This window comes from Monodon monoceros, unplaced genomic scaffold (assembly GCF_005190385.1).
Source record: "Monodon monoceros isolate NGI ecotype Baffin Bay Population unplaced genomic scaffold, NGI_Narwhal_1 Super_Scaffold_7, whole genome shotgun sequence".
Classification (NCBI taxonomy): domain Eukaryota; kingdom Metazoa; phylum Chordata; class Mammalia; order Artiodactyla; family Monodontidae; genus Monodon; species Monodon monoceros.
In genome coordinates this window covers 7224512-7238533 of record NW_021703784.1, presented here as the reverse complement: position 1 = coordinate 7238533, position 14022 = coordinate 7224512, and the positions used below count along the sequence as shown (strand labels likewise).

General features: G+C 57.4%; 1 protein-coding gene across 2 annotated transcripts in view; it reads right to left on the bottom strand.

Moving 5' to 3' along the window:
- The window catches only part of KIRREL3 (kirre like nephrin family adhesion molecule 3), a 547075-nt gene that overhangs the window by 34351 nt on the left and 498702 nt on the right, over window positions 1–14022 (bottom strand). For both annotated transcript variants that reach the window (XM_029208639.1, XM_029208638.1), the window contains exons 5-6: window positions 10253–10410; window positions 3996–4146 (exon numbers count right to left, since the gene is read on the bottom strand). In XM_029208639.1, the coding sequence (XP_029064472.1) occupies window positions 3996–4146; window positions 10253–10410 (309 nt within the window). The remainder of the gene's footprint in view (window positions 1–3995; window positions 4147–10252; window positions 10411–14022) is intronic.

Here is a 14022-nt window from a genome sequence, read left to right as displayed (position 1 = left end):
GCAGGGAGATGGGGCACACACCTGATGCAGGACCCCCTCCGGGCTGCCTGCTCCCCTTCTCCACCACAGAGCTGCCCTTCTCAGTTTATCCTGTGGGCACCACTCTCCTGCAGCTTCCCTACCTCTTCGCAACATGCTCGGTACCCAAGCGAACAGGCCCTGGGAAGCTTCCACACTTGCCAGTCTCACCTGTGCTTCCACCCCAGGCCCAGAGGTGCCCATGCTCGTCTCTTCACCCCTCTCCTCTGCATGTGCAGGATATGAATTCTCAGTAGTCTACCAGGCTCCAGAGGTATAAATAGTTTATGTCATATCCGACTATTAAACATGATTTTAATCCCATTTGTGATGTCAGCTGAGTAAGTTGCAGGGGGGCCGCTTTGATGTAGCTGGTGGGACTGAGATCACACTGAACAGATGTCACAGCTGAGAGTCTGTTAGTGTTTCCATCAGCAACCTGCCCGTGTGTGTGTGTGTGCGTGTGCGTGCGCGTGTGTGCGCGCGCGTGTGTGTGTGCGTGCGTGTGCGTGCGTGTGCGCGTGTGTGTGTGTGCGTGTGTGTGTGTTTTCAGGGGAAGTATTACATCGAGGAGGGGGTGAGAAAAGAGAAACTCCATGATTCAGTGATTTTATAGCACATCCATTTGAAACTTGGCAGCTGTATGCAGAGTCCAGATGTAGCAAGGCTTTGGGGGTGTTAAGCTTTCTCTCCCATTACTCAATCTGGGGGCTTTGTCTTCCGTTGGGTAACATCTAAAGACCAAGGGAAACAAACAACAAATGTGTTTTTGCTGAGTTTGGTTGCTTCTTGGTTGACTGAGAAAATGAGCAGGTTTGGAAAGGCAGCTCTGATCCAGCCCGTGGTGTCCACAGTGAACAGCTGGATGCTTACTGAATGAACAAAGGGATACACGGGGGCAGGGGGAGAGCAGGAGGGAGGGCGTGGCGAGAGCGTGCTCTCTTGCTCGGCAGGCGCACGCAGACACCTTCAGGAGAGGGGACAAATGGATGCAGACCTCCCCCTGTTGGGGCTGGGGGCATCGGGGAGGGGCAGCTGCACCCCCATGACTGTGCACGGTAACAACAGCTGACAGATGCCGGGCGCTGTGCTAGGGTCGCCACCTGAATGGTTTAATGTAATCCTCGCAGCCAGCGGGTGAGCCAAGCGCTGCTACCTCCACGCACAGATGAGGAAACCGAGGCACAAGGAGGTTAAATGACCAGGTCGGCATCACTCAGTAAGTGGCAGAGCCAGAATTCAAACCAGGAAGGATGCTATGGGTTTAACCACGACGCTAGACTGCCTTGGACGGGGCCCACCTAGGAAACCGGGCACCTGGGTTCTCAACCTCAGCCCGACCTCATTCCCGATGCCTCCCCCCTCAGGTGGCTGAGTTGTCCCTGGAAAGAAGGCCAGCAAAGTCCAGAGACCTGGCAAGGCCGGCGACCTCCTCCTGTGCAGACTGTCATCTGTGTGCCCTGGTAAATTGATCATCTCATTAGAGTGTGTTTAGAGGAATGTGTTTTAGTAGTTGGTGGGCTGTTGTCATGATGATGACTTTCTTGTTGACAGAAGAGGTTCTGCTGTGTGACGGATAGCGGACTGGAGGAAGCAGGAACACCCCTTGCCCTGGGTCTCTCCTGCCAGGGCCCAGAAGCCACCCAGGTGGTTCTTTTGTGAGGGTTCCGTGGCTGGCATAGGTCTCCTGACCAGCTGGGGGGGTTGGTGGGCGAAGGAGGGAGGCACTGCACAGTGACCACGACTGGCAGCCTGTTATAGGAGGCTTGGATGTCTGTGTCTCCCACCCTCATTCCTCCCAGATTTGGCTTGTATCTGGAGAGAGCTCTGATTCACGGTCAATCTCAGGGCAAAAAGAGAACTCGGATGTCATTCGATCAGATCAGACAAGGAACTGGCATGTCTGCGGTGAGGTGTCCAGCTTAGGCCCGCATGGCTCGTGGGTGGTGGAGCCTCTCTGGATGTGGACCACTCCATCCTCCAGCACCTTGCTTCCTTTCCGTAGCTGGGCCTGCTGCTTGATGCCACGCCTGCTGCACGGAGGAAGCAGGCGGCTGTGGACAGCCAAGGCCTGGACTGGCGTTGGGGAGGGAGGCATCCCTCTCAGCGTGACCCTGAACTTACATGACCCTCAGAGCGAGGGCCTCCCTCCCATCGCCCTGGTCCTAGACCTGGCCAGAGTCCTCTGCCTGGTACAGGTGGGGGGGGGGGGGTGTTAACAGCTGGTGAAAATGGCAAATACAAACCCTTCTCCAAGGCCTCAGCTGTTGTGTCTAGGTGTCCGGAGCAAGCCCATGTGAGGGTTTCAACAGTTTCTTCTGCCCTCTGGAACCTAAAGGTCACCTGCCAGGATTCCAGACACTGGGAGAAGTCTGCTCTCTGGCTCCCAAGACAGGCTCTGGAAGCCCTAGGACACGGCCCCTGCAGACCCCAGATCCCTGGAGAGCCACGTGGAGCACAGAATGCAGACACTTAGATGAGCCAGGGCTGTTGGGAGGTGTTTCTAGGTGGATTTGAATTAAAATGAGTAAAATGACAAGGAAGAAACAAATGCCAACCTACAGCTCTGGCCTTGTCCTTCAGAGACTCCAACCAAAGCCACCAGCTCATGGTGGCCTCATGCTCTGTGGCAGGGAGGGGGGGGTTTAAGAGAAGAAGAGTCAACTTCCGGGGGCTGACACTTCCAACCTAAGTCAGTCCAGTATGGAGAGCAAAGCTGCTGGGGCCCTGTGTTGAGCTCACCTTTGTTCGCGGAGGCCGACGGGTACCTTAGAGAGATTTTAGACCTTCAGGAGTCTCCTTTAGGGACTTTGGGAATGCAATGCTGGAGGAGCTTTAAAGTGTCACTGTTCATGCTCGTCGTAATAACTGACCCTGGCTGAGGGCTCCCGGTGTGGACGCCTACAAGAAGAGTTCCCAGCGTGGGCTCTGGAGAGCTGGCTGCCCACCTCAGAAACCCGTGTGGACTGGGGGCCCTCGGTTTCCCAGATAGGGACCGCAGTCATACCCTGGTCTGGGAAGATCCCACATGCCGCGGAGCAACTAAGCCCGTGAGCCGCAACTACTGAGCCTGCGCTCTAGAGCCCGTGAGCCACAACTACTGAACCCGCGAGCCACAGCTACTGAGCCCACGAGCCACAACTACTGAGGCCCGCGCGCCTAGAGCCCGTGCTCCGCAACAAGAGAAGTCACTGCAATGAGAAGCCCGCACACCACAATGAAGAGTAGCCCCCACTCGCTGCAACTAGAGAAAGCCGGTGCACGGCAACGAAGACCCAATGCAGCCAAAAAATAAAAATAAAAAGATTACATGAGATGATACGGGCAAAGTACGAGCTGACTGAGTGATGACTCCTCTTCCTCTTCCTCTTCTCTCCCTGACCGACGCTGCCAGGACAGGGCCTGGTGCCATGCCTCCACTCTGGAGCCCTGGGTGCCCCTTCTGCTCCCAGCACCTCTGCTCTGGCTTCCTCTCCAAGGGAGGGTGTGAGGCCTCCTGGCTGGGCGGCACTGCCACGGCTGACCACCCTATTTGTCGGTGTGGAAGTTCTACCTTATACAGGTATGGAAATGGGGCTTCAACTTGTCGTTTGTAAAGGACCCTCATCGGTGATGTTTTCTTTTGTTTGTTTGTTTGTTTTTTGGCCGCGCTGCGTGGCAGGCGGAATCTTAGTTTCCTGACCAGGGATCGATCCCGTACCCCCTGCAGTGGAAGCGCAGAGTCTTAATCACTGGGCCGCCAGCAAAGTCCCCAGTGATGTTTTTAAGAAGATTGTCACCCTCATCTCTGACAGTAAGAAGGACAAGATGGTCCTTTGGGTGCCCATACAAATCCGCTAGTCCCCAGGGTTGACTGACCCAGGTCCTGTCTCCAGACCTCCTGCAGGGGTATGGCTCTGGCCTGGCTACATCCCCCCACCCGTGCTCCGGGCAGGGGGTGCCGGGTGGTCCCTACCCTGGGCTGGGTCAGTACTCACGCTGGATGTCGATGGTGACCGAGGTCTCCTTCCCTCCGGGGATGGCTTTGTTGGTGGCTCGGCACACGATGCTCTGCCCGTTCTCCACATCGCCGGGGGAGATGAAGAGGGTACTCACAATGCTCTCACGCTTGCCGTCGCGAAGCAGGGTCTGCAGGGGGGAGAGAAGGCCCTTGTCACTTGTCACTCAGCTGGGATGGCCTGGGTGCGTCACGTGCCAGTCTTGGAGAGGAGGAGGGAGCCCTGTGGATGGAGGTGGGTCAGCTCAACACACCCAGGGGAGCCCGTCTCCATGCAGAGCCAGGGGTTACCGTTGGCTCCCTGGCCCAGATGAGTGCTGGGCTTCGGCTGGAAAAAGGAACTGGAAAGTTTTCCAGCATGTGTGAAAATCAGCCTGGACTTGCCCACCCTGACACATAAAAGAAACCAGGCTGGGCCTGACGGAAACCAGGTTCTATGTAGAAGTGACCTTGTAACTATTCTGCCTCTGGTCTGGGGGTGTCTCTGGGTCTGCAGGAAGCTCTGAGATGGGGGGCTACATGCAGGTGCTGTGGCCCCTGGGGATGACGCAGGCTGTAGAAGGGGGTGCAGATTGGGGGGTGGGGGTAAGGGCGGGGCTGGGAGGGATGTGGGCAGAATCAATGCACACTGACCATTTCATTACTTTACCTGTACAAACCCTTTCAACTTTTCAATCGTTTCACTTCCTGACCTCATTAGAGCTCGGACCAAGCCACAGGTGGGACAGATGCCATCGTCTTTCATTTGACAGGTGAGAAAACAGGTGTGATCAAGAGAGGCTATGGAGCTTGATCAAACTCACTTCAAGTTGGTGATAATATAAGTAAGAGGGTCTTGGAGTGAGTTGAATAGTATCCCCCCAATTCATGTTCACCCAGAACCTCAGACTGTGACCTTATTTGGAAATAGGGCCTTCACAACTTAGTTAAGTAACTAGTAATTAGTTAAGGCTCTTGAGACAAGATCAACCTGGATGTAGAGTGGGCCCTAAATCGAGTGACTGGTGTCCTTGTAAGAGGAGGAAAAGACACAGGGAGAAACAAGGAAGGGGGCCATGGCAAGAAGGAGGCAGAGATTGGAATGATGCTGTCACAAGCCAAGGAAAGCCAGGAGCCCCCAGGAACTGGAAGAGGCAGGAAGATTCTCCCTCTGGGGCCTTTGGAGGAAGCACAGTCCTGCCCACACCTTGATTTTTCGCCTCTACAAGTGTGAGACAACACATTTTGGTTGTTTGAAGAACCAAGTTGTGGTACTTGGTTACAGTGGCCCTAGAAACTAACGCAAGCCTAAAGGTCTCCTGTCTTCCCCACGACCACGAGGTCATTCCTCACAGCTGCTGTTCCCCATCATTGCCGCTACCCCCTCCCTCCTCTGAGCCCCCTTCCAGCTACTTCCCCAGCCGTTTACTGCCCCGCACCCTGAGCTCCCTGGTGGCCCACGAAGGTGGGTGCATACTGGGGAGGTGCAGTGTGCAGGAGGGTCACTTCAGGGGACAAGGTGGGGAGACTGGACTTGCTCAGTACACCCCAGGAAGGAACTTGATCCTGCAGCAGGGGGTGCCGGATGCAGTCTTACTTTGCCATGACTGGAGCCAAGGGACAGATGGACAGACTCTACTTCCTCAAAACCTCCCTGAAAATAACCATGACATCCTCTCTAATCCTCACAGGACCTTGGAAGGAAGGGAGCCTTGTCTCCTAAATAACGGAAGAGAAAACTGAGTTCAAAGTGACTCAGGAACTTGCTGGGCAGGGCTGGGATTTGCACTTGAGAATGGTGAGCCCTGAGCCCATGACCCTCCCACTGCAGCTTCCTGAGGACCTGGAAGCCGGGTGGTGTGATCCCCATTTAAAGGTGGGAACAGTTAGATGATTAAGTAGCTTCCGAGTTTAGCAGTGACATGCAGGCGGCTGGACCCTGCCCCTAGGTCCTCAGTTCAGTACCCTCCAACACTAGGAGAACAGGACGGGAGCTTCGGTCCAGAACGGCGCGTCCTGCTGTAGACAAAGCCAGACTCAGATGCCGGAGAGATCCGCAGAGCAGGGCAGTAGTCCCGGCCTGTTTCTCCTCTGCTGTAGAACGGCCTGGGCGCAGGCCTGTTCCCGTCCATATTCTCTCCTGGGACGTGGGGTGATGGTCTCAGCCCTGGGCAGAGGGATCTTGGAGAGGGGCTGGGGGAGTGTGATACGGTCAGTCCCAGGAGCCGGTGGGGTAAGGGCCTTGAGCTCAGCCTCAGGGCCAGGGCGCTAACCTGGAGGCCGGCCCCCGGGGGTAGGGCTTGGCGCGCGGGCGGTGCAGCCCCGCCCAGCCGGAGCAGGGAGCTGCGGCCGCACCATCGTAACCTGCTGGCTCCGGCTCTGCTGACCTCCCGCGTCTATAAATAGCCAAGCGATAATCAACAATTTCCTGGATGAAAAAAAGACCTCGGGGCTGGGGTTGAGGAGGGAGGGAGATCGTACTGTTCTTCCCCCTCTCTTTTTCTTTACTTTTCCGTGGTGCTAACGAGGGGCATTTACATAAATTTTACTCTGCCGGCACCCCTCAGATTGATCTACTTGAGGGGTGCAGGGCCGGTGGGAGGGGAGCCGGGGGCCGAGCTCCTAATTAGGCCCCTGACTGCTGCCCGCTCCCCGCACCCAGGGCGCTCCTCGCCCAGAGTGATGATTAATGACATATTTACTGTGTCCGGGCGTGTGCTTTTCTGGGAAATAAAAATTCTGGTTCAAGTTGTTTGTTCCGCCTAATTAGAGAAGGGGAGATGTGTTCATTAAACCGGGGGAGAGCTCAGCGCCCGCTCCCCACGCCGCTCTGGGGGGGTGTGAAGGCGAGGCCACAACGCGTTCCTGGGGAGGGAGCCGAGCGCAGGGCGAAGAGGGGGCCTTGGTCTTCTCACCCTGGTTTTCCTCCGTCCCTTGTTCGTTCCTTCCGCATCTCCTCACCTCTCCTTTCTCTTTTCTTTTCCATCATTCCTGTCTTATAAACCTCCGCTGTCCTCACATGCAAATGAAACCCTGGGACTTTGTGGCCTCCAGGTCCAGGCCAGGTGGACACTCTCTCGTTTGCTGATTCTTGTCACTTCCCCGTCCTCCCTGCCCCTTCCCTCCCCTGAACTTGGCTCTGGAGACGCACCTCCAGGCCGCCACCTTCTGCTTGAGAAACCTTCAGAAGCACGCACTCAGCTTCAGGAGGGTAAGTGGGTTACTAGTGGTGAATCACTGTTTCTGAGGCCACCACCTCCAAGGCCTGGGGCAGCGTTCCCTCCAGCTTGGTGGGCACTAGTGTGACCCTGATGGCCTCTCCTGCGGGTGCCACCTGTGTGTGCAGATATGGACCAGGAGCGGGGCCTATATACCTCACCTGCACAGGGGTGAACATGCCAGGGCCTGTGTGCGTGTCCACCGGCCTCTGGTCCACTAACTGCTTCCAAAGAGCCTTCCTGACCGTCCCAGTGTCTGTGGGAGGCTTAGGGCTCATCTCTGGACCCTGCCTGTGCTGTGCTGCTTCCTGTCTGTGCATCCAGCCCCCCCCCCCCCGTCCCACCCCTGAGGGCAGGCACTTGGCATTCAGTTGGCAGCGGTAGTGGGGGAGCTGGGCTGGCCAGGGGCAGACTGCACCCTGTGTGAGGCTATCCAGTGTGGGCAGCTGCCACCACTCTGCTCTTTCCAGAGCCCCTGGAGCCTCAGCTGGGCAGTGGAGAGCCAGGCTGAGCCCCAAGAGCTGGGAGGCCTCGTGACCACAGTTGAGGGAGGATGGAGGTTTGGAGGGAATGCATTGGGTGGGTGGCCCAAACCTGGTGCTGAATATAGGATGTTCATTGATATGCAAACAGCCTGGAAAGGGCTTGAGCCTGCCTGATTGCCTGGCAACAAGGCCTCCTCTCTTCTCCCTCCTCACTCACCTCGCCCACCTGCCATGTCCCTCAAGTTTTTTTAATCATCTCTTTGCCTCCCCTTCTTATAGCTGCCTGGGGACTCCATCGGTGCCTGTTATGTGGTTTGAATGAGGGCTGTCAGGGAAGGTGGAGGTTTGCACGGTGCCTTTTGCCCCAGACCCTGTGTCTTCAGGGACCAACCCCAGTTTTGTTCCCTGGGGCCAGGAAGGATGCTCTTCACAAAGAAGGCCAGGATGAGTGGCAGCTGCACACCGAGTAGAGACTCTTGGCCCCTAAGATGGACAGATGAGATGGGGAGTACTGGGGTGACTGGAGGGGAGAGGTTGCAGAGCGGGGCTCCAGTGAGGGCCCAGCGTGGAACCTAATGAGGCTCATTGGTCCTGGGGGTGGGTGGGTGGCCCCTTGGGCAGGCAGCAGTCTGAAGCTGGAGGAAGCAGTGGGGTAGGGCTGGAGGGCAGAGATGTACACAACTGTACATCCTAAGGCCAAGCGACCCTCCCCCTGTTGTGCGCATCCGGGTCAAGGCCTCACCCCCGATGTGGCAGCTGCTGGGGTAGTAGCAGGTGGAGCGGGGATCTGGCTCCCAGGGAAGACTTCTCTCTGGCCTCAGCCCAGACTGTCTCCTCTCCTCTTCCACAACCTGTCCTGCGTCCCCTGGTCTGCCTTCCCGATGAATGCCAGGTGGCTTCGGTTCTGGTGCCAGGCCCGGAGAAGACGGCCTGAGGCTGGGTGTCCGGGAAGAGAGGACTTGGAGAGAGGCCCCGCCATCCTCTCCCCTGCTTCTGCAGCCAGACACCTGCTGGGAGCTGCGGGCCCTCACCCAAGCACCCGGGCCGCGAGGGCTCTGGCGGCCGTGGGTCCAGGGAGAGGCACCACAGCCTGTGCTGGTGCATCCTCTTCCCGAGGATTCTCCCAGGGCGAGGGACCTAGCCATCCTCTGTGATGCCGTCCTCAGTCCCACCAGCCCGTCCTTCCCCTGCTGGCCGCACGGTGGAGGAGCAAAGTGAACACCCCACGAAACCTGGGCTGCTGTGTGACCTCTGGGGAGGGATAACAGGGTGAGCCAGACGGGGCTCTGGGAGGAAGGGCAGGAAGGGCCCAGTAATACCAGCGAACGTTTTACGAAGCCCTGACTCTACGCCAGGCACTTTACCCAGTGCTTTCAACGCATTATTCTTTCTACGTCTCAAAGGAATCCTAACAGGGGTCCGCAGTTATCATCCTCCCGTTTTGCAGATGGGGAAGCTGAGGCGGAGAGCTGAAGTTACCATAATATGCGATGGGGCTCAGGTTTGAACCAAGTTGGTAGGATCGTGGGGCCTGCTCTACTATGACACTGTCACACTCGCCCAGGAAATATGGATGGCAGGGTGCACAGTGGGGACCTTGCGGATCAAGTGAGGGAAGGCAGTGATCCTAACAGCCTTGCTTCCCTCTGCCCGGCACTCTGCTCATTCAAGCCTCGCGACCAGCCTTTGAGGCAGGTGCCGTGGCTCCTGTGGTAGAGATGGGGACTCTCAGGCACAGCAAGGCTAGGGAGCTTGCCCGTGGTCACAGAGCTAGAAGGAGGCAGAGCCTGGATTCAGGCTTCCCAGCCCCCTGGGTCCACGGGGTTAACCACCCACCATGTGATAAATACTGAGGCTTCAGCTATGAGGGCTTTCAGGGCCGCCCTGTGGGATTTTTTTTCTGTAGACGGTGGACCCTCCTTGACTTTGTGTACTCGTGGGTCCTCTCAACCTCTCTCTCTCCCTGTCTGTCTGTCTCTGTCTCTCTCAGATGCTCATGTCCCTGGCCCCTTCTCTTGCATAGCCTGTCTGGGGCTGCTCTGCCTTTGGGACTTCAGAAGTTCCTAGGTCAATGGCACTTGCAGTCCTGGGGAAAGAGGGGGCAGCAGAGGGCTGGGCTCTGACAGCCCCCGGAGCAGATGCCATATGAGTATGGCTGGAGGATCCAGCCTTCTCCGTGTGCCCCGAGTCACAGGTTTAAAGCTTGTCAGACCCGGCAGGTCCCTGCTGTATATGAATTGTGTCCCCCCCACCCCCGAACTCATATGGTGAAGCTCTGACCGCCAATGGCACATATTTGGACATAGGGCCTTACCCCAGGAAAGAGAGAACGTTGAGGAGAGACAGAAAAGGTCAGATAAATAGAGGCAGAGCACGAGAGAGAAAAAGAGAGAAAAAGTGACAGCGTGCGCACGAGAGAAAAGACAGAGAGAGAGAGAGACAACGAGCCAGGAACAAAAGGTGACAGAAAATCATACAGGCAGAGCAAGAGCTGCAGAGAGATGGGGAGAGCCGGCCCCTCCTGCAGCCCCTCCCCTCCTTCCACCCCGCCTCACCTTGGAGTAGGTGGCTCCATTGATCACCTCTCCCTTCCTCAGCCAGATGATGGAGGCTGCAGGCTTGGCGTTGTCTGCATGGCAGGTGAGGTTGAGGGGGTCCCCGGCCCGCAGGCTGATGACAGGCCCCCCCAGGATGACGGGGTCGTCAGGTGGCACTGCGGGGAGAGGAGGGGAGAGGTCAGGCTGAGGGCGCCCCTCCCCTCGGGCAGGGCCGGGTGGACCTTATGGAGCCGATGACCAACAGTAATTATCATTCTTTAATAAAATGTATAATCCCCTTGTAGGATAACAATAACAGCAACAACAGCAGTAATCCTGACACAGGCATCGCGTGTTTATTTGCAGAGGACTCTCATGTCATCATTTCACCCCGCGTGCGGCAGCCCGTGAGGGGACAGGGCAGGCGTCATTAGCTGTGATTTGCAGATCGGGAAGCACGGCACGGCTTCTTGGACTGCTTTTTTTTTTTTTTTTTTTGCGGTACGCGGGCCTCTCACTGTTGTGGCCTCTCCCGTTGCGGAGCACAGGCTCCAGATGCTCAGGCTCAGCGGCCATGGCTCGCGGGCCCAGCCGCTCCGCGGCATGTGGGATCTTCCCGGACCAGGGCACAAACCTGCGTCCCCTGCATCGGCAGGCGGACTCTCAACCACTGCGCCACCAGGGAAGCCCAGATCATTCTTTTTAACTTCTCTCTCCCTCTTTTAAAACAAAGCAGTGTCACATCTGTCGTCTGATTTAATCCTCACAACCATCTTGCAAGGTAAACATTATTATCCCAATTACACAGATCTGGAAACCGAGGCTCAGCAAGACCAAGTGACTTGCTCAGGGTCACACAGTGCATGAGTGGCAGAGCCAGGGCTGGAAGCAGGTCCCCTGACACTTGGAGCACCAGGCTGGTTGCTTCCCTTGCAGGGGACAGGTGACAGGCAACCTTTCAAGGCTGAGACAGTGTTTCAGAGGGCTGGGCATCTCCTTAGCACTTTATTCTCCCTCATCCCAGAGTCAGAATGAATCTCTCTTGCCTGGTCCTTCCACCCCATTTCATAGCAGCGTGGTCCCCGCCACGAGACGGGGAATGCCAGGGGGAGAGTGACGCCTCCCGTAGCGCCCGGCACAGGGCCCGGTGCCTGGTGGAAGCTCCATACACGTTTGCTAACTCCAGTGCAGTCACGCCTTTGATCCCCATGATGACCATGGGATGCGGGATGGGCAGTTACGATGATGGATAACCATTGTTGGGAGAAGAGGCCCAGAGAAGTTAAGTGACTGGCCTAAGGTCACAGAGCCTCTTCTGAGATTTGTGCTTGTGGACGCACGAGGGTCTCAGGCCTCTGCTTTCCCTGTCTCTCCTCCCTGGACAAACCAGAAGGGGCAGGGCTCCTTGGAGACCACCTGAGGAATCCCTGGCCTTCTTCCCCAAGGCGGGGCTGGTCAGGAGGGCTGAGCTGCGTGTTTGCTCAGTGAATGGGTCATTAGGTGAGAGTTGGGGTCCTCACGCAAAGGGCCTTCTTTGCCCAGTAGCCAGAGAAAGTCCATCCTTCCAGCCAGGCCCTGTGCGACCTTCTGGGCCCGTGGGCAGGAAGGCAGCCTCTCCAGGCAGTGGAGGCACGTCCAGACCCAGCAGCTCTGCCTTCCAGCCCCTCCCCACCCAGGGCACCCCCAGCAGCCTGCTGGCTTCCCTCCGCTCCCCAGGGCCCATCCCTGCCCTGGCACCTGCCAGGCTCCTCAGGGAACTCCAGGAGACCCTGGGGCCAGGTAAGTACTTGAAGCAGCATGCCTCCAGCTAGTGGCTCTGCCCCCTCCCTTTCCGGCCTCCAGGACGCCTGGTTCAGAACTACAGCCCAGGCGAGTGCCATCCCCCAAGTTTCTATTTCCTAAGGGAAAAAAACCCTCCCGGCTTCCAAGTTGCTCTCATCAGCCCCAGGACTCCACTGCGATCCTGGCCCAGGGAGAAAGTCGGCCTCATTCAGCCCTGCCCAGCCTCCTAGGGGGACCTGGGTACAGGCAGATGGTGGGTGTGGGCCGGACAGTAAAGACAGCCTCCTACCCCGCCCTCCCTTTACCCCCTCATTAGTGCCAGAGGCCTCCTTGGTGCTGTGGGCCAGAGAGCCACAGGGAGGCTAATGAGGGCCTTATAGTGCTGGGGAGGGGATTTTATCTCCTTGCTTTGGGCGGGCCCTGCCAGCAGGGAGGGCTGCGCTGGGCTCCTGGCCCCTCCCTCCGAGGTGGCGGACTTCTGCCCGTGAGCTGTTCGATGGATGTGCTCAGGCAGAGCTTGCTGAAGGCCAGGGAGACTGGAAAGAAGCTTCCGGAACAGAATCAACACCTGGCCATCCTGTGTCCGCGGCCTCCCCAGTGCTGAGCCAAGGGGGCGAGATTGTGGAAGTGCCCTAAATCAGAGACCGAAGCGGGAAGGCAGTCCCTTGCCCAGTTTTATTTCCTCAGATATAACATGTGAAAGTACAACAGGGGATCTGGAACGTTCCTCCAGCACTGACATTTGTTGGGCCCGAGACAGCGGTTCTCGCTGCAGTTTACAATATTCTGGGGGAGGTTTTAAACGTCCCATCGCCAGGCCACACCCTGACCAGCTGAATCCCCATTTCAGGGGGTAGACCAGAGCATCAGGGCATTTTAAAGCTCGCAGAGGATTCTGCTGTGTGACCAGGTTTGAGAACATAGTGTCTCTGGGCCTTTGCTCAGTGTAACCACCTGTGATCACGGCTAGTGCTGCGTTTGGAATGTCGGGTTAGAGGAGGGGAGAGGGGAGTGGGACTGTGCTGTGTGACGCTTAGGCGCACGTGCGCACGCGCACACATCTTCCCAAATAAGTGGTTATCACGCCAGTTGTTCACGTAACCATGCATTATGGATCGGCCTTCGCCTCGGTGCACACCAGATGGGGTAGGAGGGGGTGTGGATGGGGGCTGGGGCGGGTGAGGGTGGGAGGGGGAGGAGGGGGGAGGTTTGGGGCCCGCAGGCTGAGTAGAAATCAACAGTCGCTCCCTCCTGGCAGCTGTGGTCCTGACAGGAGGGGGGTGACTCATTACCTCTCCATTCAGACCCGGGCCCGGAGCTGGGGGGCCAGGAGGGGAGAAAGTCTCGAGCAGCCTGAGCCTGGAGATGCATTATTCATCCATCCCCCTCCCAGGATTCGTTATTATCCTGAACCACCACAGAGCTTGGTCTCCTAATTTTTTAATCACAGGGAAGGTGGAAGCGTTAGCCTTTTGTGATTAATCTGGAGATAAAAATAGTTGACGGTTTTGGTGTTGAGCTTGTTGTCGGTCAGGAAAAGTGCATTAGCTGTTGGGTGACTGAGACCTGGGAGGACTTGAGCCCGGGCAGAGTGGGTGCCGGGAGCTGGAAGGCAGCCCAGGGGTCACACCCTCCCTGGGACAGGGGCTGGCTCTGGGGCGCTGCTTTTGAAAGGGGCACATCATGCGAATTAGGGTTCTACAGTCGCGGGGGGCGCCTGGCTCTTTGCCATTTACCCTCCTGTCATCCGGGCTTTGGGCAGGCGGCTGGGGGCCTTCCTCCTTGCTCTGCCCATCTCTGGCCATCAGCCGTGTAGACAGTGCCACGTGCGTGGGTGTACAGTTTAGAGGACCCGTGCTCCCTGTGTGGGAGGGAGCCCCTGAGGAATTTCTCCCAGCTCTGCTGCCCAGAGCAAGCGGGCTTCAGTGGAGCGGCGGGCAGGGAGGCACAGGGGAGGTGTATGAGGCCAGAGAGCATGGTGGCTGCCCAGAGTCACAGGGAGCGAG